This window comes from Protopterus annectens, chromosome 8.part0, assembly GCF_019279795.1.
Source record: "Protopterus annectens isolate FY-2018-M chromosome 8.part0, PAN1.0, whole genome shotgun sequence".
NCBI classification, from domain to species: Eukaryota; Metazoa; Chordata; order Ceratodontiformes; family Protopteridae; genus Protopterus; species Protopterus annectens.
Genome location: NC_056741.1, coordinates 1,300,317,795 through 1,300,345,339, shown reverse-complemented (window position 1 = coordinate 1,300,345,339; position 27,545 = coordinate 1,300,317,795). Strand labels below are relative to the sequence as shown.

Genomic DNA, 27,545 nt, shown 5'->3' with positions numbered 1-27,545 from the left:
CGCTGTTGCTCCGGCGTCAGAACGTCTGGGGTATAAAAGCATCAGCCGACGCCATCTTCCTCAGTCTTTCTTGCCGCGCGGTGCCCGAAGCAGAAGCAGTTCGCAAGTGCTGGTCGGCCAGCTCCTTTGATTCAGCTACCGAAGACTTCGAAAAAGCTAAGTACCCCGTTGGGGACTCTTTCTTGCCTCAGCCGATGTCAGATAAAGTAAATAATTGTTTAACTTGTGGGAAACAAATACCTCATAAGGATTTCCACTCTTACTGTCTACCTTGCTTAGGCCCAGACCACGACGTCTCAGCCTGCTCTGCCTGTGCTTCCTTCAACCGACGAACGCTTAGGCGTCAGTCGGAGTTTGCAGAGGAATATTTTGGGGCTAACTTTGCGTATATAATGCCGTCGGAGACTCTGACTTCGCATGTAGTTAAAAAAAACGGAAGGACAAGGACCGACCCTCGCGGCCCGCGGTTTCGGCTGAAACCTCGGTCAGGCCTACCGCGAGTGTCTCTGTTTCGTCTGAAAGCGAGTCCTCGGTGCTTCCTGTTACCGAAACCTTACAACCGACCACCTCGGCCTCGGAGGCTCCGGCCAAGTCGGTTATTGAACTACCTACGGAAACCGGTGTCCAGGACATGTCCGACACCATTCCTTTAGACAAGTCCACCCCTGCACGTGGTGCAGCCAGACCCCCTGCATCCATGTCCATTAAGGCCTTCTCTAGGGCTAAAGCTTCCAAACTTGCCAAAGCTTTGCCTCCCAAGTCTCCCTCTCAGAGGCCTTCTACCAGCACTCAAATTCTCAGCTTAGCAGAGGACCTTATCTCCTTAATTAGAGGTTCTCATCCACACCTGGACAGGGGCTCTCTTCCACCTCCAGATAAAAGGCCCAGGGTTGAGCCCTCTGACCCCCACTCTTCAGATGAGTCTACGGATGAATCTGTGTTGTCAGAGCACCAGCAGGAGGCTTATTCGGCCTATGAGGATTCTGATGCTGAAGAATCTATTCCTTCGGCCTCCCCTCCTGAAGAGTTTTCTTTTGGTGAGACACTGCATTCTATGAGAGAGCATTTCCAATGGCAGGGCCAGGAATTTTCTGATTCCAGAAAAAGATTAAGGACCTTTTTGCATTTACCTCAGCATAGGCCTTTGGCTATACCTCCTGTTTTGAATGTTGTTGATGATGTGTACTCTGATGCTAGTACAGCCCCTGATTCTCTCCCTCCGGCTCCTGCCAAACCTGATAGGTACTACAGGGTACCGGATTCTCACTTTCACCTGTAGAAGGCCCACACTGCAGACCCAGAAACCATTTCACAGGGCCCTAAAGGGGTTGCAGCTGCCACTGCTAAAAATCCTTTACCTTCTGAAAGGGAATCTAGAGCTTTAGAGCAATGGGGAAAGAAAGTATATACTTCTGCAACTCTTTCTATGAGGGCATTAAATTGTCAATTCCATATGATTCAGTACCAAGAGTATTTGTTAGATGAATTGTATAAGAAACTTTCCTCCTCTGAGCCACTTGACCGTAAATCTCTTTAGGATCTGGTACATAACTCACAGCAGGTTAGCAACCATTTTCTGCAATCTGGCTATGATGCACTGGAAGCTTCAGGTAGGTCAGCAATGACAGGGACAGTTATACGAAGGCATGCCTGGCTGAAGGAACAAGCTCTACTGGACCATGTTAAAGCTAAGCTCCTGGATGCTCCAATGGAAAAACAAAAATTATTTGGTTCCACAGCCCAGGAGGTCTTAAAGAAGTTTGAAGAAAAGGCAAAATCTGTGCAAACAGTCAAGGATTTTCTGCAGGTACAACCACCGAGATTCAGCAGAAATTGGCCTACTAAGAACTGGTCCTTTCCAGATTCAGACAGATCACAGAGAGGCAGGAACAGGCGTACCAGAGGTAGGGGGCAAGCTAGAGGCCACTACAGAGGTCGTCAGTGGCAGCCACCCAACCAGAGAGGTAGTGCAGCTACAGCAACAACAACTGCTACACCAGGACAAACACAATGACTTACTTCTGACTCCACCGACCAGGGCTCAATTAGAAGCACCATTGGGTGGAAAGCTTTCTTTATTTTCAGAAAATTGGCATTACATTACAAGGGACTCATGGACACTGCAAATAATAGACAAAGGATACAGGTTCCATTTCCACACATTGCCAAAACGACAAGGAATGCCAGACCTGTCACCAAATCAGAGGGCGGAGGCTTTGAAGCAAATCACCAAATTACTACAAATGAAAGCCATAGAAAAGGTTCCTCTCTCAGAACAAGGCCAAGGTTTTTATTCAAGGCTATTCCTTGTTCCAAGAAAAGAAAATCAATGGAGGCCTATTCTCGATCTGTCCGCACTGAACACTTACCTCATTGTGCCGAAATTCAAGATGCTGACCCTACAGCAACTTCTTCCCATGCTGGGCAAGGAGTCTTGGCTGGTGACTCTAGATCTCAAGGAGGCATGCCTGCATGTCTCCATTCGACAAAGTTGCAGAAGACACCTCAGATTTCTTGCAGGATCAGAGCATTATCAATTCTCAGCATTGCCCTTTGGCTTATCTACTTTGCCCAGAGTGTTCACGAAATGCCTGGCATCAGTAATTGCACACTGCAGACTTCAGGGGATTCAAATCTACCCATATCTGGACGACTGCCTGATACAAGCGGACAGCAAGACAAAACTGGTAAAGGACTTGGACTATGCCATCCAGCTACTACAGGCCTTGGGATAGACAGTCAACATCCAAAAATCAAGACTGGTGCCATCCCAAAGGATAACCTTTTTGGGTGCAGATCTGGATACAACCACCCAAATGGCCTTTCTCACAGAAGAAAAGCAGAAACAACTTCCAGATTACTTCAAGAATCTGATAAGACAAACTCAGCTAACTGCAAGGAAAATCCTGCAGGCCCTGGGTTTCATGGCATCCTGCATAATACTAATCCCACAAGCCAGGCTACATATGAGAAGATTGCAATGGTACCTAAGGAGTGTATGCATTCAGCACAGTCACAGCTTAGAAACCCTGATTCCAATCATACCTTGCCTTCAGAAGGAGTTCCTGTGGTGGGCTCTAGCCTGCCAGACCAACCGAGGGTTGCCTTTCTTGAAACCAAAAGCAAACCAAACCATCACCACGGACGCTTCAGACCGAGGTTGGGGAGCACACATGGAGGACAAATGTATCCAAGGCCTATGGTCTCAAGGGCAGATGCAAATGCACATAAACCAAAAGGAAATGCTGGCAGTGATGCATGCAATCGAGGCTTTCAAACCTTTCCTTCAACAAGGCCACCTGCTAATAAGGACAGACAACACCACAGTTATGTGGTACATAAACAAGCAAGGAGGCACGCATTCCTACCCTCTATGCAGACTGGCTATGAATCTATGGGATCTTTGTTTAAAACTAAATATACAACTACAGGCCCAGTTCGTGCCAGTGAAAGACAATACTCTGGCAGACAGCTTAAGCAGAACTACCATGGATGCACACGAATGGATGCTGCACCCAGACATCTTCTTAATCATAACACAGGCATGGGGAAGGCCCGAGATAGATCTGTTCGCCTCACCCCACAATCATCAGCTGAAAATTTTTTGCACAAGGACATACCATCCACAAGCATGGAAGGTGGACTCTCTCTCATTCAGCTGGAAAGCCCATAAAGTCTATGCTTTCCCACCAATCCCATTAATGTCCAAGGTTTTACTGAAGATCAGGGCAGAACAGCCAAAAGTGATTCTGATAGCCCCAGACTGGCCAAGGCAGCATTGGTACCCACTGTTGAAGAGCTTATCACAGACGAAACCGTGGCCTCTCCCATTATGGCCTCTTCTTCTGACGCAGAACAATTACAAAATCCTGCATCCCAACTTAAAGACCTTGCAGCTAACTGCCTGGAGAATACCATGACTCCTTCCCAGGACGGCTTATCCCAGAGGGTAAAGGACATTATTATGGAAGCTCGCCGCCCTTCCACAAGGAAGGCATACTCAGCTAAATGGAAAAGATTTCTCCGTTGGAACACAACAAAAGGCCTTGATGTGACAGTGATGAACATGGCACATATACTTGAATACTTAGCAGAATTGTTCCACGATGGCCAGTCTTATTCTTCCATTAAAATACATGCCTCAGCAATTTCAGCAGAATACAATGTAAATCCTCCTGTCTTTTCGCATCCCCTCTTAAGGCAATTTCTCAGAGGAATCAAAAACATCAATCCTCCAAGGAGACCACCTTTACCTACTTGGGACCTTAACTTTGTGCTGGAAAAACTAACACTTCCTCCATTTGAACCAGCAGCATCGGCAGATCCACAGTTTCTATCCTGGAAAACTGCATTCCTTCTGGCCATAACTTCAGCAAGAAGAGTATCTGAGTTACAAGCATTAATGGCAGTGCAGCCATTTCTTATCTTTCATCAGGACAGACTCTCATTAAGAACCAACCCAACCTTTATGCCAAAGGTGGTATCTAGAGTATCCTTGAACCAGGCAATTCATTTGCCTACTTTCTTCCCAAATCCACAAAATAAAGGGGAGAAACTTCTGCACACTCTGGATATCCATAGACAATTACGCTACTACTTGGACAGAACTAAAAGTTATAGAAAGACTGACCAACTGTTTGTAGCATATGCTGCTGGGACACAAGGAAAAACAATTTCCAAACAGACAATCTCAAAATGGATAGAAAATTGCATCCGCTTTTGCTACTCCTTTCATGGAAAGACTGTTCCTGTGAATATTAGGCCTCATTCCACGAGAGCCACAGCCACCACTACAGCCTTCCTAAGAGGGGTGGCTACCAAGGACATTTTGGAAGCTGCTACCTGGAGCTCCGTGCATACTTTTGCCAAGCATTACAATTTACCCTTATACTCCAGATCCAGAGCAGGCTTTGCTACTGCAGTCCTGCAGGGTCTCCTAACTACACCATCATTTTCTTAGTACCTCCACCCCCAGATTGGCTATGGTATTCTACCCATATGTTATGACTGCAGATGCATCCTTGAAGGAGATAGTACAGTTTTGTACCTACCATAAATGTAGATGTCCGATAGGTATGCATCTGCCGTCAGGTTTACCCTCCCTCCTTCCCCTCTGTGGTATTCCTAGGGTGCTTACCCCTCTATTAGCTAGCTGGGGGAATTTGTTATGGTGTATTTGTTTGTATATTTATATATATATGTATATATATTTTTGCAATTTTTTGGCATGTTCTCCAAATTTAGCCTTCTTAGAGGGCACCTGGCATCTGGGGCAAGAAAAACTGAGGAAGATGGCGTCGGCTGATGCTTTTATACCCCAGACGTTCTGACGTCGGAGCAAGAGCGACATCAGCCGAGGCCAGACCCAGACTTTGGAATCCGGCCGACCGAAGGGCTGCCTGAGGCAGGACAACCCATATGTTATGACTGCAGATGCATACCTATCGGACATCTACATTTATGGTAGGTACAAAACTGTACTTTTCTGCCTCTCGGGACTATTGCAGTCCACTTGGACAATATGTCAGTGGTATGGCATCTGAATAAACAGGGAGGAACCAAGCCATACCCCCTGTGCAGAGAGACCATGCGAGTGTGGCAATGGGCAGTATCTTCCCAACGGTTTCTGGTGGCAACACACATTCCGGGGAAGTCCATTGTGATCACAGACAGGCTAAGCAGAGCTATTCTGATGCCTTATGAGTGGTCCCTGAACCGTCTAGTTGCAGAACGGATCTTCAGCAGATGGGGTCAGCCTTGCTGTGACCTTTTTGCCAGCCCCCTCAATGCCAAATGCAGCAGCTACTTCACGTTGACCCCCCAACCCCCCGGGGGAGTCACCCATGGACGCGCGATTGGCCCTCCGGTCTGCTATATGCTTTCTCTCCATTTCCCTTGCTGTCAAAAGTGATTCAGAAAGCGCAATCCTTGGGAAGCAGAATGATTCTGATTGCTCCACACTGCCCTCGTCAAGTTTGGGTCCCCTTTCTCCATCCCCACATCGTGGACACACCTTGGACTCTGGACCCACAACCAGATTTACTGACTCACGTCAGGGCAGCTCCATCCCTCTCTGCGGACCCTCCAATTGACAGCCTGGCTACGCCACTTCCGTCATTAGTTAGGCTTCATCACTTTTCACCTGAGGCAGCTCATATTTTATCTTCCTCTCATAAGCCCTCTACTAGGAAGATTTATTCCAGCAAATGGAAGAGATTCTCTATTTGGGCTCATACCCAAGGGATTGACCCTTACACAGCCCCAATTGCTTCTGTCTTGGAGTTCTTGTCCATGCTTTTTCATCAGGGCTCAGCGTCCGCCACCATTAAAGTCCAACTGGCAGCGATTTCTAACTTTCATGTTGCTAATGAGCCTAGTCTGATGGCTCACAGACTCTATAAGGCTTTCCTGAAGGGCACTCTGTTACTCTGTCCCCCTGTCTCGGAACCTATCATGCCTTGGGATTTAAATTTTGTTCTGCAGGCTCTTACTTCACCACCCTTTGAGCCTGCAGCTACTTGTGACTTAAAATTCTTGACCTGGAAGACTGCCTTTTTAGTAGCTATCACATCAGCCAGACGCGTCTCAGAGATTCAAGCTCTCTCTGTCAAACCCCCATACTTGATCTTTCATAAGGACAGGGTTTCTCTTAGACCAAACCCTACCTTTCTTTCTAAAGTGGCGTCCATATCTAATCTTAATCAATCTATTGAGTTGCCAGTGTTTTTCCCCAGTTTTCAAACAGGGCAGAATTTAAATTTCATCAGTTGGATGTACACAGACAGTTACGTTTTTATCTGCACAGAACCAAAGATCTCCGAAAATCTGATCAGCTGTTTGTTTCCTTTTCGGAAAACAGAATTGGGTCTTCTGTCTCCAAAATCACCCTATCCAGGTGGATATCCAATTGCATCTCTTTCATTTATTCTTCGGGGGTAAAGTCCTTCTGTTTCCAGTCAAGGCTCACTCTACTCGGGCTGTATCTACATCTACAGCCTATCAAGCCAGATTGTCTATAGGTTCATAGGTTCATACTAGGCTATCTGCCCTAGGGCATTTATAAGCCTAGCCAGAGTGTGTGTGGCTTTCACCACCCCTTAGGATGAGAATACTATACCCATTAGTTTGCTGTGCCTCTGTCCAGCAGTGATACAGAGATGATTCCCGGGGTAAACCTACGATCTCCCATCCACTCGTCAAGATTTCTCTTGAACAGAGTCAGTGAGGGGCTCTGCCTCACATGGACTGGGATTCTGTTCCATAGTGTAGGGAGTCTCTGGGTGATGAATCTGTCCCTCCAGCACATCCTGTTTATATCCGTGTTGAGGTTTAAGTCTCTTGCTCTCGTGGCTCTGGTGGATTTGGATTTTTTGAGGTGGAGCATGTCCATTAATTCCGGGTTGGACATGGCCTTGTATGTCAGGCACAGATCACCTCTGAGCAGACGGTATGCGACTGAATAGAGCTGGAGTTTTTTCAGTCGGGCATCGTATGACATATGTTTGAGCCCCTTTATCCTTTTGGTGAGGAACTTTTGGGGTCTTTCCAACTGCTGCAGGTGTCGGGTAAGGTACATTCGAATGGGGCGTTGTACTCAATCATTGGTCTGATAAGTGAAGAGTACAGGGTACAATGACCTCTCCTGATCTGGATGTGAATCCCTTCATGATCAGGTGGGCAATGTAGAAGGTCTTCCTAACCACTTTGGCAATGTGAGTGTCAAAAGAGAGGTTACTGTCAACGTGGGTCCCCAGGTCCCTGATAACTTCTTCCGTGTTTAATGGATTACCACCTATGTGGTAATTAGGGGTTACCTTGTTTTTCCCAAAGGGTATGACTATACATTTTTTGGCATTTAGCTTAAGGCCATGGCTCTGGCACCAGTTATCCATTTCTATGAGACCTTTCTGGAGGATGTCTGTGTCTGATGGAGTGTCAATTATGGTGCCCAGTTTGCAGTCATCTGCAAATTTTGTCAGCCACAATCCCCCTATGTTTGCCTGCACTTCAGAAAAATAAATGCCGAACAAGAGGGGGCCCAGGACTGAGCCCTGTGGGACACCACTCGTGACCGGCTTAGGGTCTGACATGGCACCAGCAACTCTAACCCTGTGTGTTCTGTCCTTGAGCCAGTTTGCAACCCATCTTGTGACATATGGGTTTACATCTAAGCTGGTGAGCTTTTCTATGATGCCCGAGTGGGGTATTGTGTCGAACGCTTTTGCTAGGTCAAGGTAGGCTGTGTGAACTGCCTTACCCTCATCAATGGCCTTAGTGACTGTTTCGAAAAAGTCGACCAAGTTCAAGAGGCAGGATCTGCCCTTGACAAAGCCAAATTGGGTAGGATCCAGTGTCTGTAGGTCCCCAATGTCTTTATTTATGAGATCCATTATGATCCTCTCCATAGCTTTGCAGACAAGGCTCGTCAAGCGTATGGGGCGGTAATTTCCAGGGTCCGTAGAAGCACCGCCTTTGTGGAGTGGGACCACAGTTGCCGTCGCCATTCTTTGGGTGCGTATCCTGTAGTAAGGCTAAGATTAAACAGCAGCCTTATGTGTGGGTTTAGTTCCTCATTGAGTTCGTGTAGCACACAGCCGGGGACACCGTCCGGTCCCATTGATGCTGTGTTTTTTGCTTTAGAGAGAGCAGCTCTCACCTGGGCATCTGAGATGTTTGGGAGGCTAGACTCTGGTGGGATAGATATTTCTCCTTTTGGGGGAGGGAGGGAGAAATTTGCACTGAACCTGTCTGCCAGTATGTTGGCAATGTCTGTGGGTTCAGTGATTTTTTATCATTTTGGACTAATTCTGAGCATATCTGGGAGTTTCCACCCAGGTTTCTAACATAGCTAAAGAAGGCTTTATGATTGTCTTTTGTGTCATTAGCGATTTTTCTCTCAAAGTTGGCCTTGGATGATTTTATGAGTGATCGTAGTTTTTTGCTAGTATTGATCAGAGATGCCTTCCCATTTAGGGATTTTGCTCTGTCATGTAGTAGCTTTCTCCTCTTGTTGTAGAGTTTGTTTATGGCTGGAGTCCACCAGACCGGCGCCTGCCTTTGGTGGAAAGGGTCTTGATTTTATTAGGGATTGCTTGATCCATACATTCCTGGAGGTGCTTGTAGAAGGCATTTGTAAGGGTTTCAGCAGTGTGGGTTGTGGTTTCCACTGGCTCGGGGGCCTTGAAGGATACCACTCCAGTCTTAAGAAGTGTGAAGTTTGCTTTTGAGAAGTTCTTCACTGTGGTCTTTTTGCTGGGGTGGGGGCGGGATGTGGATCTCCAGTGAGATTAATTTATGGTCTGATCTCACCAATGAGGGATATACTTCCGGTGTGGAGCATTTTGTCCCCATGTTTGTGATGATCAGGTCTAGTATATTTTCTCCTCTTGTGGGAATGGTGACTAGTTGTTCCATAGCATTTGAGTTTATGAACTCAAGGAACCTTTGGGCTAGGGTGTTGGGGCTTGAGTAATGTTCCCAGTCTATGTTTGGGTAGTTGAAGTCACCCAATATGATGGTGTTTGGAGAGACATTCATACTCTCCAATGTCTTCAGGAAGGCTGTGTGGGTTTCCTGAGTTTGAGAAGGTGGTCTGTAGCACGTTACAAACTGTAGGGCAGTTTTACCTATGGTTAATTGCACCTGGATGGTCTCCGATGCTTCGTGCGTTGCCACTAACCTGGAGGTGTGGGTATCCTTTATGAATATGGATACTCCCCTCCTTTTGTGGTTCGGTCCGGATTTTGGGGCGGGAAACGATGATATGAGGTATAACCTGATAGTGCTGGGGTGCTCTCAGGAGCCTTGAACCAGGTTTCAGTCACAGCACAGACATCGATGTTCTCCATACTGAGGAGGGCTTCGAGGCGTGCATCTTGAGGTTTAGACTTCTGGCATTGAGCAGTATTACCCTTAGTTTTTCTCCATTTTTGTTTTCTAGGCGGTAGGTTTATCATTTGAGCCTTGCCTAAAAAGGCACTATGGGGTGGCAAGAGCCTTTGCCAATATCCGGAAGCCCAGGGTGACAGGTGCAAGCCGTCCCTTGCGAAGCAGCGTGGCTTGTCAAGCATGTCATCCCAGGCAGACAGACATTGGATCCCCTTAGAATGACACCAGTAATTAAGCCAATTATTAAAGCTGATCATTTTGTCTCTGTATTGTGGCATCATTCTTGGTGAGGGTAGGATACTGCTCAGGGTCAGGGTCATACTGGCCTGGGCTACATAATCTGAGAGCTCCTCTATGTCTCTTTTCATGTAGTCCAGGGAGGTACGTCTCAGGTCGTTCACACCGGCATGGACAATGACTGAGTCATACTTGTACTTGCTGTGGAGTGACCTGAGTGCTTGTGTTATGTGGTGGATTCTAGCGCCTGACAGGCAGCTTACTGTGATCTTTTCCTTGTTCAGTCTGGTGAGTGGGACGTCAGTGTGTCTGACTATGGAGTCACCTATAACAAGTGTGTCTGGCATTGTGTTTGGCCTTAAGGGCTGTGACTGTTTAGCACACTGACTTTGAGAACTATGTGTTGCATGTCTTATGTCTTGAGGTGGCAGTTGCTTGGGTGTCTGCTTTGGAGGCCTCTGTAGTTTTGGTAGATTTTTGATCAGTGCCTCCGAGTATGTCTTTGTGTGTTTATGTGTTTGTTTTGCACTTGTGATAGTTCTATGTGAAACTGGGTTTGTGGTGTGCGTGGTTTCCTTCTCCTCCTTTCTGGTCTTGCCAGTCCTGAGTTGAGAGAGCTCAGCCTCCAGTTTGGCTATATAGTTGCATCTCTCACATGTATTTGTGTTTTGTGGGAGAAGGAGTGGGTTGTCTGTGTACATGAGGCAATTGTAACATTGCCTCAAGATGCCCAGATTCACCAGCTGAACAGGAGAGGACGCTAGCAACTGACCCTTCGACATGCTAGAAAAAGTGAAAAAGTTTGCTGTGTAACTGAGTCAGAAGGGACCTATAGGGAAATGGGTACTCAAGGGGATTCTAGGGTAATGTAGTACTTTGTTTAGTATACAAGTACTTTACCTATATAAAAATGCTTTAGGAGCAAGTGCTGATCTTTACCTATATAAAAATGCTTTAGGAGCAAGTGCTGAGCTTTTGAGATAGAGAATAGACTATTTAGATTGCAAGTAGAGAAGTTCTAAGGGAAAAATTGAAAAGCAGACTTTACGGAGCCAGAAATAGTTTAACCTTGTTTAACCGGCTGCCCGATGGTGCTCTATGGGCAACTCCGGCTTCAAAAGCACGCTAAAGCGGGCTTTATAGCAGGGGGTTGAAAAGAGCTAGGAATTGACCCAAAATGGCCAATAGACTACAAGTTTCTGGCTGGAACCACTGCTCTAGGGACAAATAGGCCGCTCAGTGCTCCCCACTCCCACTGGTGAACAAAGAAGCTTCCCTTTATCCAAATAAGGATATGGAATAGCACAGGAACCAAGCCAAAGCCCAGAGATCAGCAAACTCTGAAGACTGGACTGTTCTAGTTCAGTAAGGCGGGAAAACAAGATTTTTTTTTTTTTTTTTTTTTTTTTTTTTGCAGAAAACAGAGGAAAAACAGACAGTAAATGCTTTTAAACGGCTAGCGCACTTGAGTGTGTTAGCCTACAGGTAAAATTAAGCAACAAATACCTTTTTTAAAAGTGCAAAACAGTTAATCAACACAAAAAACAGTTTAAATAGAATGCAGAGCTGTATGAACAGGCGAAAAAGCAGTCGCTAAGCAGTAAATAATCAAAAAGCCAGAAAAAAATACTTAAATCCGGAAAAAGTCACTCTTTTGCTCTCTGCTGCTTGTAGAACTCTGCAGGACACCAAGAGGAGCTGTGTTGAGTTGAATACAAGCGAAAAAGCGAGCTGAAGCGGGCTTTATTACAGGGGGCTGAAAAGAGCTAGGAATTGACCCAAAATGGCCAATAGACTACAAGTTTCTGGCTGGAGCCACTCCTCTAGGGACAAATAGGCCGCTCAGTGCTCCCCACTCCCACTGGTGAACAAAGACGCTTCCTTTTATCCAAATAAGGATATGGAATAGCACAGGAACCAAGACAAAGCCCAGAGATCAGCAAACTCTGAAGACTGGACTATTCTAGTTCAGTAAGGCGGGAAAACAAGATTTTTTTTTTTTTTTTGCAGAAAACAGAGGAAAACCAGACAGTAAATGCTTTTAAGTGGCTAGCGCACTTGAGTGTGTTAGCCTACAGGTAAAATTAAGCAACAACTAACTTTTTAAAAGTGCAAAACAGTTAATCAACACAAAAACAGTTTAAATAGAATGCAGAGCTGTATAAACAGGCTAAAATGCAGTCGCTAAGCAGTAAATAATCAAAAAGCCAGAAAAAAATACTTAAATCAGTTATAGCAAATACAGTTATAACAAATGCTCTGAAATATACTGTATATTTCCAAAATGTTTGAGAAGGACAGTCAGAACACAAGAAGGTTCAGGCGAAAGAGAAAAAAAAAAAGTTTTTTTTTTTTTTTTGAAAAAAGAAAGGAACAGAAGGCCTTATCAAATGTTCTTCTCTGTAAGAATGAGCTAATGACACTAGACTGGGAGGTGTGTCACAGTAGGGGTGGGCAACTGCAAAGCCACCAAGTATAAGAGCAAGACACCAACAGGCAGGGAGGGTGGGACAAAATAGCCTACAAGACAGCAAGCACTACAGAGACAAATGAAAGTTTTTAAACAGATAAGGATTTGTGAAGATACTGAATAGACAAAGTGCTTTATATATATTAAATTGTAAAAACAGTAATCTGTAAAAATAATAAAAAAAATCAAGATACTTATATTTTGTAGCTCAGTTGCAGTCAACAACCTCTCTAGTCTGCACTGTGTGCAAAAGACAGAAACTTTTTTACAAGAACACAAAAGAACCAGCCCCAACTAGCCAAGAGATAATTACACAGAGGAGATGTTTCAGTTTACACAATAGCCTACAAGACAGCAAGCACTACAGAGACAAATGAAAGTTTTAAACAGATAAGGATTTGTGAAGATACTGAATAGACAAAGTGCTTTATATATATTAAATTGTAAAAACAGTAATCTGTAAAAATAATAAAAAAAAATCAAGATACTTATATTTTGTAGCTCAGTTGCAGTCAACAACCTCTCTAGTCTGCACTGTGTGCAAAAGACAGAAACTTTTTTTTTTTACAAGAACACAAAAGAACCAGCCCCCACTAGCCAAGAGATAATTACACAGAGGAGATGTTTCAGTTTACACAATAGCCTACAAGACAGCAAGCACTACAGAGACAAATGAAAGTTTTTAAACAGATAAGGATTTGTGAAGATACTGAATAGACAAAGTGCTTTATATATATTAAATTGTAAAAACAGTAATCTGTAAAAATAATCAAAAAATCAAGATACTTATATTTTGCAGCTCAGTTGCAGTCGACAACCTCTCTAGTCTGCACTGTGTGCAAAAGACAGAAACTTTTTTTTTTACAAGAACACAAAAGATATTTATGCTGCAGCTACCTGGGCATCTCCTTACACCTTTGTTACTCATTGCAAATTGGACGTGGTATCTAGGGGCAGGTCTTCCTTTGGTTCCACAGTACTCAGGAGTATCTTCCTCTGAGCCTCCCAGGATTTAGGTGCTGGGGACGCTGTCCCACGGGTAAGAATGTAGGTGAGATTGGACTACATAACATCAAGAAGTTATGTACTCACCATCACGTTCAATGTATGTAGTCCATCTCGCCTCACATTCTTTCTTACCTTCCCCCTTCCTGGAGGATCTGGAGGTTAGGTCTGGTTTTCAGAGTTCCCTTCACTTTTCGTTTATTCTTCTTTCCTTGGGTGTTGTTATGCATGAGGTATGAATGTTGGTGTTCGCAGCAAACTAGATCTGGGGATATGGAGCAATGCAGCATGGGATACCATCTTAGCCCAGCCAATAGAAAGACTTCAAGCTAGAAAAGTTTGGCCAAGTCGGAGCTGATATTCAGCTCCGAACACGCAGGTAAGAATGTGAGGTGAGATGGACTACAAACATCGAACGTTATGGTGAGTACATAACTTCTTGATACTGGTAGGTGAAGGAGACACAGGATTTTATTCATAAAACATTTGCATGAATTGTTATATAGCTTTGGAGCTATGAAGGTAAAATGACACATTCAAGTTGAAGCAGGAGTTTGAAGGAATTTATACTCTAAGGCACAACCAATGATACTTCCATGTATAGCAAACTAAAAATACATACAGTGAGGTAGTCCTTCTGATAATCTAAGGTGTATAAAAAGGTGTTATAATTTCATTTTAGTGCCATAAAATAGTTCCAGAATTCAGGATATCGTTTTAGATAACCCTTGTCATGTACACTGTAGTTTCCCTTGTCACATGTTACCGGGCAGATGGAATCAATGTTTTTTGTAACGTGTTCCTCGCTATTCAGCTTGAAATGTACCCCTTCCTGCTCTTCTTGTTAAAAAAAAAAAACAGTCTTACCAGCTTAGGGCTGTATTCCTTTGTTGAGATAGACCTTTGTGTTGCCAGAATACTCGGTTATATTCTCAGTGATCCTGCCTGATGGCACTCAGCTTTTAAAAATAATTTCATTTTCAAAAACTAGAATACATTTAAAGAGACAGATACACGTAATGTACCCAGTGAAAACATTGGCAGAGTCATCATGTCCAACAACCCCATTTAAAATCAGTGCGTTGATGAGTGACAGATGCAATTCAACATTGAAGACTGACTTCATATTTTTCCTTCTAAATTTGTTTACCACAGATTTTTTGTTTCCTGTTTTAGTTTATTGTGTTGTACATTTCGTACATCTTTAGTGACTGCTCATTAAAGAAGTACAGTGAATCATTAATCTCAAACTTCTTTCAGAAAAAATTCAAGAATCAAGTGAGAGGAAGACTGCAGACATACCTCCCCAACCGTACTGAATAACTCGGATTTTACTGAGTTTTGGGGTCCAAATACTGGGTTGCCACGATTCCCGAGTGGCACCCCTCCATTTCCGACTTTTTCTCAGCTTTAACTTGTATTTTACTTTTAATTTTTCCTCGTTTTTTATTTTGAGCTGACGTCATCACGTGCGCGATGACGTCAGCTCCGTCAGGGCTACCAGCCTGTCGGAATTGAGCACAAGAGCTCCAAATGCACATTTCTGGCTGGTATTCATTCCTTGTGATCTGCGAGTTTGAGCGGTTTATTCAAACAAGCGCTTTAGCGCTATGGAAACAGTTAGTGATCTGTGCGAGCGGATTGGAACCAGTTATGATGTGCGACTCTGCGAATGGGTTATGAGCGCTTTAGCAACAGTTATTCAATTAAGTTGCATTTGCAAGTGGTTCCCCGTGATGAGTGTGAGCAAGTTATTCAAATGGGTGGTTGGAATTGGCTCTATCTGCAAGGCGCGACAGCAATCGAAGATCTTTTGCTGGAGTTGAGGATGCTTATTATTCTGTGAAGGTAGAATATCTTTTGTTTGCTCAGAATGCGCTTATGTGAAGATCTTTTGCTCAGAATGAAGAGGGTGTGTGTGTGTGTGTGTGTGTGTGTGTGTGTGTGTGTGTGTGCACGCGTGCGTAAAAAAACAAAAAAAGGGCAATGCTACACTGAGTATTCATAGGTGCAACTACTGCATGAGTAAGCTTTCTTGCAAATGTCATAACGTATCAATTAGCACACTGTGGTGCAGTGTAGTGTCAGAGATATGATATGCCTGTAGGGTAAAAAATCACCAAGCCTAAACACTTAATATGTGTATCCTGACTAATTAAGTCAGTGAACTGAAATGTTCTTTACTACATCCATTAAGCATAGCTAGGCAACTGAGACAGTTAAAGCTGACATTAATTCAGTATTTAGTGTTTGTGATGTTGCATTATTTAGTGTCCTTCTGTTTAACCTACTGCATAAAGTTAAATTTTCTAGAAAACTGCCATCTTGGAGTCAGTAGTCTAGTTGTTAATTAATGAAGTAATCAACCTGGCAAACAGTTACATGTGTGATTCCATTTGAAAGTCCAACCCTTTTTTCCAGCAAAATCTTTTGATGACAGCTTGGTTGATCATATCTGAACACATTACTAAATCATTAGTGGAGCACAAATATAAGATGGCATGCAAATGTTTATTTTTTCTTACAGTTTGTTTTGGTCATGATGCAAACAAATTACAGTAGTTGGACTACTCATTTAGGCTGTATTACTTTGGCTTAATCATAAACTAATGCAAAGGTGAAAATGGCTTTAGTAAAATTTAACTTTTTAGCTTTCTTGATATATTTCTGTATTGTACTTGGAAATAGTGTTGCTTTGCTTTAGTGTAATAAAGCTTCAGATCAAAGGCAGTTACACAATTTTAGCATTTTAGATTAAATAAACTCAACTGTGAACTGACCTATGAATCTATGAACAAGAGTGGTTTCATCCTAGAAATCCAGCATACTAAACTATAATTTATTAGGGACCATCTGTTATTAGAAAAACTGTAATCTGTTTATGGAAGGTGGCAGTTTTACAAAAGTACCTTGTTTATGTCACCAGCTTGTGATTTTAGTTTGGAGTACTTTAGATGGAACTGCACCGGAAAGGCAAAAGTAAACACACAATAAGCAGTAATATCAGTTAAATCATACTTTCAGATCTGAAAATCTGTGATTCTCTCATGCATTTCGATACACAATGTCAATATAATTAACAAATTCTTTGCTGAAAAAAGCAGCAGGAGACATAGTTTGCTTTCTGACTCAGGCATTAAACATGACAGCCAACCAGAGTTCCAGTTTCTAGACTTTCCTGAGAAAAGAGAATGTCTTCTTGAAGGTCTGCTGTGTGATGCTACAAGACTTTAATAAAACCTAAAAAATAATGCAGATGCCCAGAAAAGAGGACAATGTGCCAGGATGTCAGTGCAGGTCATTCGAAATAAAATTGGATTTCATTATAGCTAAAATATGACCATTCATACCTCTCAACTGTTCAGGTTTTTGTGGGATGCCCAGGTTTGAGGTTTTCTGGCTAATCACTAAAAAAATAAAGTCACTAAATAATGACATACATTTGAGTTTCAGAGTTCACATCCTTATGTGTGTGTGTGTGTGTGTGTGTGTGTGTGTGTGTCTGTGTAATATAATTTAATAAAGTCAGGAAGGTGTATCAAAGAAACATTTATGTTTCTTGTTTTGTGTGTAAAGGGCCTATGATTTGTAAACAGCCCAAAAGTAATCTATATCCACCACTGTGCCAGATGCATTTTCTTTAGATATGGTGTGGGTTTCAATGCTGTTTCAATGAATGTGAGCTTCAAGGGCAGAGAAGTTTTAATGCCAAGTCTATTTTCATTGTGAGACAGTATTGCTTTTTATTTAGCAGATACCTATTCATGTTTGTGTATTGTGCTATAAAATGTAAAAATAAAATCCAAGTAATCATTTTAGAAGTAAAGCAGTATGCACAATAGTGTTTATGATAAATGAGGTGAAATAGCCAAGTAATGGGACATTGGAATGGCTGCAGGGGGACTCTGGTGCCATATTTTGGTTGTCTGTTCTTCAGTTTGCATTTGAAGGTTGGTATCCTACAATTCCATTGGAGTGGATGGTGTTACATAATTATATATGCAAATTTTATGTTAATCAGTGTACAGATTTGTACCTATTTTTCATGGGCCTTGTCCAGATTTTTGATGTTTCCAGGTTGACAGGTATGACTGCAGATTTATTTCTTTAGATAATATAGTGAAAGTCCAATAACAGAAACTAACCTGCATCTTCCATAAAATTCCAAAAACTTTATGTTGTCTACAGCAGTGGGACCGTGCAGATTGGTATTTGCAGTGTGATGTCAAGCTGAATTGTGCTAAATTTGCTATTTCAAGGCCAAGGCATTTCCAGCAGGATGCTTTAAAACATATGTAGCTTTATTTCCTGTGTATAATTTATAATTTTGAGTCATGTTAACACCTGACCTGTACTGTAATTTTAGTCAGCATCCTTCTAAAATTAAATTGCTGAATATCCTTTTTACAAAGCAACTTCATCCATTACAAAACTGTTTACTGTTACTAACATTCCCCACTACTGCAGTCATTTTTTATTGCTTTTGGTTTTCTTTATCTCTGACTGTAACATTAACAATGCTAATATCTATTACCACCACCTTGGCATATACTTTTATTGATTTGCAGTCACTGTTGTTTATTGTATTTTGCATTTTCTTATGTAATTATCATGGATATTAGCTAATATTTTTTGTTACTCACTTATCCACTCTCTTGTTCACTATATTTTATTCTGTTAGTATTTCCTTGCTGTTGTACCCATAACCGAATGCATGTGAAAATGGCCTTACTTTTGTTGCATATCTTTGCAACATAAAATATCCGTAAAATGTAAACAAATACGTTAATGTTTTCATTTGAGTGATGTGTACTTACCTGTATTTTAATCACATAGGTAAATTGTCTTTAATCCATATCTTATAGTTTACTTTTGTGACATTGTTTTTCAGGTTGGATCAAAAGTTTTTTTGAAAAAACAAAGAAAGGGACTTGTAAGACTGAACATACGAAGACAGGTACTTCGCCTCAGACCACTTCATCATTGTCTGTGGCTATAAATGGAAGCATTAGGTGGAGCAAAGACTATGATGTGCTGATCTGCCACAGCGAAGAAGATATTAGCTATGTGAAGGAACTGGTTTCCTACCTGGAAAGCACACCAGAAAGATTTCGCTGTTTCTTGCAGTTACGGGACTCTTCGCCAGGGAGTGCTATTTGTACTGAGTTAAGCGAGGCAGTGAGAAATAGCCACTGCTGGGTAATGGTGATAACTGCCTCCTTTCTTAATGATCCCTGGTGCAAGTACCAGATGCACCAAGCTTTGTCAGAATCACCCTTACCTAATGGCCGGACAATTCCTTTGGTGAGAAACTTATCCCGTAATCAGTACCCTGAAGAGCTGCGGTTTATTTATTATACTGATACAACCATGGACCAAGATGGTGGTTTTGCAAAAGTCAAAAAGACCATAACATATTGTAAGTGAATACAATGCTTTTTAAATATCCTTTATTTTGGTATTCTGTACAGATGCCATGATGATGTACTGGTAAAACCCTTTTACAGTGAGGTAAATGACTTGCAGTAATAATACTCCTTGATTTTATTTTCTATCAAGATAATCTGTGTCTGTACTGTACCATAAAGCATTGAGAATATTTATATTTGTTTTGCTGTATTTTGTCCAGAAACATTATTGTTGTGCAGGATAACTGCTGATAGAAAGTTGATTATATACATATTTATGTATATTGTGTGAAAAATTTTCTTTTTTTTTTTAATTTCTGTTGCTTAATGTTTAGAAACATTAGAGAAATGATATGACTTACACTCTACTTAAACTCATTGTCCAGGAGCAGATATTGTCCCACCTGGACATTGTCCTCCCACTAAAGCAATAGTAATGTGTCTTGCAGTGATGGAAGCAAAAAGCTATAGTCATATGTTTATTGAACCATTTAGACAAATCAGGCCAGAATATATTTGTATAGAACAACAACAAAGGAAAATTCTGAGGCAACCACAGGCAAAAGTAATTGCATCTCTACAGACTTGGTATTGATCCAATAAAATGTACATGTGGTCCACAAGGAATTTTCTTTTGCTGTTCTGTTGAGACTAGACTTAGTTATTTTATACAGATGTACCTCCTGGCCACCTAGTATTATCCTGCTCCCTGGCTAAACTCTGGAATTCTGTCCCTACCACCCTTCGAAATACTCAGTGCCACTCAAACTTCAAAACTCTCCTCCAATCTCACTTCCTTTCAAAGTGGGAATGTTCCTGTACCCCTATCACATCAACTATTTAACACCATCTCCCATGCACTGTATACCTCAACCTTCTATCACTACTTCCTTTCCTACCCTGTACCTCATAAACTTCCTCCAACCAACTCCCTTTCTCCACTATATACCACTTTTTATGTTTCCCACTTCACCTTCTTCTCCTCTCCTCATATTTCTAACTTCCAAAAAAAAAGCTTTTTTTTTTTTTATCTGTACATAAATGTTTTACTTCCATGTTTTCTTTTCCATCTGAAATGCCTGTACTTTCAATATGTTTAGACAACATGAATCTCACTTTTGTAAGTCATTACCTAGGATTAGAAATGTTATGTGTTTAACAAATTGTGTATTATCTCTGTATTTTTCACTGTTCTACTACTTTATTTACTTTTGTATAACTAATATCAAATTGTCTATATCTTGTGGAGCTTTTCTCCCCAGGCCTCCACTGAAAATGGGCTCTTCCAGGCCCAGTGAACTATCCTGGTCATCAAACTGTAATAAATAAATAATGTGTAGAAGCCATGACTGGAAGAAGGGCAGTCTCATTTACCCTGCATTGAAACTTGCAGGCACCACTGTCAACAAGTTTCATTCATTGCATAAGCTGCCTTACTATCTTGACATGAATACTTAATGTCTGGCTTGGATGCTTCCATGGGGCAGTTATTGTTTGTTATAGATTCATTTGTACTGCTTCATGTACTTCCTTTCTTGACCTTTTCAGTCTTGACTTCCACCACCAGAAAAGAGTGATGCACTCCCTTCTTCTAATCGGGTATGTCAATGTCTACCTCCATGCCTACCCTCAAATCTGCTAGAAATTTTGCTTTACATCTTGATGTTGGACATTGCTCTAACCACTCTTCTCTTCTGTCATAGCTCTTTTCATAAACCCAGTCAAATTCCTCTTATCATTCAATACGGCACTTGATGCCTTTGCTTCGCTCCAGTAATCCTTGGAATGATTTCCTCTTATCATTCAATACGGCACTTGATGCCTTTGCTTCGCTCCAGTAATCCTTGGAATGATTTCTAACCATGCCAAATGAATCTGCTGCCATCATTCTAAAATTGTGATGAGTTAGCATCACAGCTGTAACACTGTCTTCAGTTCAAATGTGGTTATTTGTTTCAGCTGCACCAACATGGTATTTAACAGAAATTTCTCCCTAGTTTTAACATAATATTATCTAGTGGTCTCCCTGCATCTGTTATAGCTTGAGCTATTCCCTTAGCTGATGCCTCTCTATACCCGGTAGATCCGTCTATTGTCCATCTGTTGAACGACTTATCTTATTGAGTCAAACCCCATGTTTTTCCTCTCATTATGATACTATATCATTGTTCAAAATAGCTTAATAAGTGAATATACAATTAGTAAGCCACATTGTTATTTCTGGCCTGCAGGTAAAATAACAGTAGGTTTAAGAAATACGATTGCAAATGTGGTTTATATTCAGTGGATATAAAAAATGTACACACCCCTGTTAAATGCCAGGTTTTTGTGATATAAAAAATGGAGACCACAGTAAATAATTTCAAAACTTTTCCCACCTTTAATTTGACCTATAACCTGTACAATTCAATTGAAAAACAAACAAATCTGTTAGGGGAAAAAAAACATACAATAAGCTGGTTGCATAAGTCTGCACACCCTTTAACACTTTGTTGAAGCACCTTTTGATTTAATTACAGCATTCAGTCTTCTTGGGTAGGAGTCTGTCAGCATGGCACATCTTGATTTGGCAATATTTGCCCACGCTTTCTTGAAAAAGCACTCCAAATCTGTCAGATTGCGAGGGCATCTCTTGTGCACAGCCCTCTTCAGGTCACTGCACAGATTTTCTATTGGATTTAGGTCTGGGCTCTGGCTGGGCCATTCCAAAACTTTAATTTTCTTCTGGTGAAACCATTCTTTTGTTGATTTGGATGTATGCTTGGGGTCATTGTCGTGTTGAAAGGTGAAATTCCTCTTCATCTTTCTAGCAGACACCTGAACGTTTTGTGCTAGAAGTGACTGGTATTTGGAACTGTTCATAATTCCCTCCACCTTGACTAAAGCCCCAGTTCCAGCTGAAGAAAAGCAATCCCAAAGCATGATACTGCCACCACCATGCTTCACAGTGGGGATGGTGTTCTTTTGGTGATGCGAAGTGTTGTTTTTGCACTAAATGTACTTTTTGGAATTGTGGCCAAAAACTTCAACCTTGGTCTCATCAGACCATAACACATTTTCCCACATTCTTTTGGGAGACTTGATGTATTGTTTAAAAAATTTTAGCCGGGCCTGGATGTTTTTCTGTGTAAGAAAAGGCTTCTGTCTTGCAACCCTACCCCATAGTCCAGACATATGGAGAATACGGGAGATTGTTGTCATACGTAGTACACAACCAGTACTTGCTAAAAATTTCTACAGCTCCTTCAGTGTTGGTGTAGGTCTCTTGGCAGGCTCCCTGACTAGTTTTCGTCTTGTCTTTTCATCAGTTTTAGAGGGTCGTCCAGTTCTTTGCAATGTCACTGTTGCCCAATATTTTCTCCACTTTTTGATGACTGTCTTCATTGTGTTCCATGGTATATCCAATGCTGTGGAAATTTTTTGTACCCTTCTCCTTACTGATAGTGAGATCCGTTTAATGCTTTGTAAGCTCTCTGCGAACCATGGCTTTTGCTATAGCAGGCAACTGAGTCATTGTCAGGAAAATCCTACTAGGACAGTTAAACTTTATTTGGGGTTAATCAGAGTCTCTTTAATTGATGACAGGTGTGTACCCAAGACGACTAAATGCTGTAATTAAATCAAAAGGTGTTTCAACAAAGTATTAGTTTAAGGGTGTGCACACTTATGCAACCAGCTTATTGTACATTTTTTATTTTTTATATTTTTCCCCCAACATATTTGTTTGTTTTTCAGTTGAATTGTACAGGTTATAGGTCACATTAAAGGTAGGGAAAGTTTTGAAATGATTTATTGTGGTTTCATTTTTTTAGTGTCACAAAAACCTGGTATTTTAACATGGGTGTGTACACTTTTTATATCCACTGTATCTTGGACTGCCAGCTCCTTAATGCTTTAATCACATCAAAATGTGCCTAACACACATACAGTGTGTGTGTGTGTGTGTGTGTGTGTGTGTGTGTGCGTGTGTGTGTGTGTGTGTGTGTGTGTGTGTGTGTGTGTGTGTGTGTGTGTGTGTGTGTCTGTGTGTGTGTGACAGAGAGAGAGTCAGGATTATTACAGACAGCATTAAACACATCCTGCAAGACTGGCAAAATAAGAGGTATGGGTGTATTAAAAGGCATACCCCCTTGTAACACACCATAATATTTGCACAGTTCTAGGGAAACATTCACTTGTTCCACATGAAAAGTCAAAAACATCACATTCATCCCGGAAATGGTGTGTGTGTGTGTGTGTGTCTGAGATACTGTCCTTTTGTAAAATGAATGGAGTGATTATTTTTTTTAACTTTTTTGTATGCAAGCATAATGCCTGCACTATTACATGTAATATTACCTCACACCAACAAATTCTTAAGAGGATACCTTGCTTGTGACAGAAAAATTATTCCTTCCCACAAATTCTGTTGCACATGAAGTAATATCCTACTGTAGTGTACACAGTCATACTAAGTGAACACTTCCATCTAGGTCTATCCTGAATTTTGCCACTAGAATGCAGAGGACCTACCATTTGTCACCTTGACATTCATCTCTGGCCACACTTTAGAGATTCCTTTTGAATTACTCTCCTGCATTGCTAAAAATGTACCACAAAATGCTGTCAAGACATGCATGGTGAAGAATATACTTTTGTACTCATCCATGAACTCCTTAGGTACTGATTCCAAAATATCAGTAAAAACCCCTGAAGTAACTGACTGCAGCTTACCATTCATGCATCTTCAGTTCTGGTCTTCCCACCCATGAAGCATTTCCTTTAACTGGTAGTGGTTTGGTGTAATCCTTCATGCATAAAGCCCTTTGAACTAGCTTAATGATGCTTTTTTGTAAATGTTCATCATTCTCACTGTTGCAGTAGCATTTTGGATATATGGGTTGTATCCTGCCTAGGGTACAGCAACTAGCCAGCTTCATAATGCTCTGACTCTCTCCCACAACTACACTCTGACTGCTGATTGGCTGGCCCCTTGAAGGGACATAACACTCAGCATGTAGAAAACTTAAGTACTTTCTTGCCACATCTAGAGGAAGCAGCACTTGGTTTTAAGCTTAATTTCTTGCAGTTATATTCCCACAGGGAAACCGTTCTGCTTAGAAATGATTGCTAATTTAAGAAAATATTTATATATTTTATTTTATGACTAGAAGTGGTAATTCCCCTTCTAGAAACACAGCATATTTTCACAATATTAGGAGTTTCCTGTTAAGAACCACTGTTTTTAACTTGGGGCTTTTTTTCCTTGGGGGTGATTTCTTTGTGGAAAATATCTACTGCTGGTGAAAACTTTCTTTAATTTTGCCTATACTCATGATATTAAACCCTGATAGGGAAGGCAGTCTCTAGTCTGCAGTCCAAATGTCTTCTTGGCCTCTTCCCTTTCTATTACCTTTCCCTCTCTAATTATTTGTTCCCAGTATCTTGGTTCCTTTGCCAGCTTCCTCCAGTAAATTCCAGCACTCTCTTGCCCATTCTGTTTACCCCTAATTGCAGTCATCCCTATCAGCAGAATCTGCTTTCTCCATTCTAATGTTGGCTTAGTTTAGTGTACTTTCTGCTACTTCTGCATAACTGTTATTCTCCTTAAGGATCTGTGTCCAAAATCCCACTGTTTCCATATTTTTTGGATTACCCCCTCCCCTGCTTTATCATTATCCCTTTCTACTTGTGTATAAGAGCCTTAACTATGCACCTCTAAAATACCCTTCAAATCAGGTAATCCTACACCTCCTTAATCTATTGGGAGGACCACATTATCCCTCTTGACTCTTGCCCTCTTCCCCTCAGATAAAATCCTTCAACTCTTTATTAATTTCTATCCACAACTTCTCCTGTTGTTAATGAAAATATTCCTGACCTATGAGTAAAACCCAAAGGAGTAAAAAAATGTATTTTGCTGTATATTTCAATAGGCAAGAGCTTCCACTTTCTCAGTTTTTGTATTATCTTTAGCCACTTCCCCTATATCCTTAGCTGCCGTAACAGATTTCTTTTTAACCCAAACTCCTAAATACTTAATTTTATCATATCCCCATAAATATGGGTATCATTGAACCAGTTTGTGTGTGGGTACATAGTTTACAGCTATATCAATTTTATCTTGATTAATTTTATATCCCCACAAATTGGTTCCATCAAGTACAAAATAATATCATCTGCAAATAAAGCCAACTTTTCTTCAATACCATACCGATTATATCCTTGAATTTTTGAGTCCCATATTTTCTTTCCCAGTGATTCTAAATGTAATGCAAATAAGAAAGGGGAACAATGACACCCCTACCTGGTTTCTCTGTTCAGACACAATTTATTAGAGAGGAACCCTCCCATTTTGATTTTTGCATCTGGTCCCTCATATATCCTTCTAATTAGACTTTATTTTATCACTGTATCAAGAAATGCAAATGCTTCAATTGCCCTACTTATAAAATCCCAGCTTACTCTGTCAAATGCTTTCTCTGCATCAAGACCTAAGAGCAACAATGTTATTTTATTCTGTTTCTCTCTGGATCATTATTGTTTTATTAATGTTGTTGAATGTTTGCCTTCCCTCCACAAACCCACATTGATCCATGTCTGTCAGTTTTAGCAAAAAATTTCCCATTCTTTCAGCCATTATAGACATAAACACTTTGTAATCATGGTTTAAAACTGAAATGGGATTATATGAAGCTGGATCCTTTTGGTTTTTACCATCCTTAGGTATTACAGTCACCATAGCTTTCCTGCAAATTGGTTATACAGAACCATTTTCATCTCATCTCCTCCTGTCTTAGCTGTTAATTGCTGAGTTTCTAACCTTGGCATATTTAAGTATTCCATATATATTCCATATGTCCATTGTCTTGATTTCCCCACTTCTCTGATTGATAAAAATTTTCTTAAAATTTCCAAAATATCTCTAATACTTCTATAGGATCTCTGGTTAATTTCTTGTTATAAGATCCGTATGCTTGGCAACAACCCATTCTACTTTCTGTTGTACTGTGCCAGAAGTTTTTGTGCTCTAGAGTTATTATCAAAAAAAAGGCAGTTGTTTAACAGCAATCTTTCTAAACTCATGCATATTATCTGGGTAGTCCCTTATTTTCTCTTTAGCATTCTGCAATTGTGCCTCTACTTGTTTTGTGAGATTCCCCCTATTCAGTAATACATTAACCTTTGTCAGCCCCACTAAATAACTGTTATTACTTCTTTACCATAGCTGTTTTTCTTTTATTTTTACCCTGTTTTTTAATCTTCACTTTCATTTTATCTGACTCACTAGCTGTAACTTCTGGAGTACTTTCTATCTTCCTTAATAACCCCAGGGTAATTTTCACTACCTGTTCCTTAAATTCTTCTCTTTTTAACAGGTAGGTGAGGAAGCACCAGTGTCTCATCTTTACTTTATTACCCTGAATTTTTATCATTAATTATTGGTGTATGATCTGAAATAATTATTGGATGTGTGACAAAGTTTTCAATTAAATTATCATGTTCCTGTGAAATATAATGTCAGTCTAGCCTAGCCCAGTTATTGTACCTTGGTGAATAATATGTAAATTCTGATTTCCTACTACTGAATTCATGTATTCAGTACCAAATATTTTTATAAATATGTTCAGAAATCTACCGTTTTGTTATATTTTTCCTTCTAGCCCCCCCCCACAGATGCATCCTTAATTTTGCAAATCAAATTCCAATCCCTGTCTATAAGTAATATTCCCTGCTGAATGCTGATTATTTCTCCCATTTTTACACTCCATAATAGCAGTTTTAGGTGGAATATAAGTAAGTCAGCCTAACGCTCCTTCCTTGCCAGTAGCCCCTTGCTCCACAAATATACCGTAATTATCCTTATTCCCTTTTCTATCACTACTGGAGCTCCTCTAGCAATTAATGTAAGTACACTTCTTTTCCTTGGTCCCTGATATTTGCTGAATATTCATCCTGAAATCCCTTCTTTATCAAATTTACACGCTCGTTTCTTTCCAAATGTGTCTCCTGTAGCATTGCTATTTGCACTCTGAATTTCTTATATAATTATTTTTTTTCTTTTTGTCTATACCTGTGAGATCATTCACGTTTCAAGATAATATGGAAAGGATCTCCAGTATGATTAGAAGTCATTATTCCCACCTATTATATATGACAGCTTTTTAAATGTCCATTTACAGCTTTTATGATACATGCACCCACTAATGTTAGGTAAGTTAATCCTTTATACAGTTTTTTTTTCTTATCAACATTGGAACCTATGTCGTATTTTGCAAGATATTTTATTTTAATGAAAACCCTCAAAAAACATCCCCAGAATACCCCAATAACCTGTTAACTTAAAATACAAACACACAAAATTATGTACATTTCAAATATTGAAGTTTAACCCTCCTAATAGGAAATAGCTGGAAACACAGGAATTAACTTAAAAATTGAGGTTATCCATGCTAAGATGCATGTTATTGCCTCTGCTTCTGCTAATTGATGTGGGTTCTTTTTTTATCTTTATTACCCTCCCAGATGTGAAAAACAACTTGCATGCTTTCAGAAAA

General features: G+C 40.9%; 1 protein-coding gene across 1 annotated transcript in view; it reads left to right on the top strand.

Moving 5' to 3' along the window:
• Positions 1-27,545, top strand: part of LOC122809370 (TIR domain containing adaptor protein) — a 300,348-nt gene that overhangs the window by 211,019 nt on the left and 61,784 nt on the right. The window contains exon 3 of the mRNA XM_044080816.1: positions 18,492-19,019. Within this exon, the coding sequence (XP_043936751.1) occupies positions 18,492-19,019 (528 nt within the window). The remainder of the gene's footprint in view (positions 1-18,491; positions 19,020-27,545) is intronic.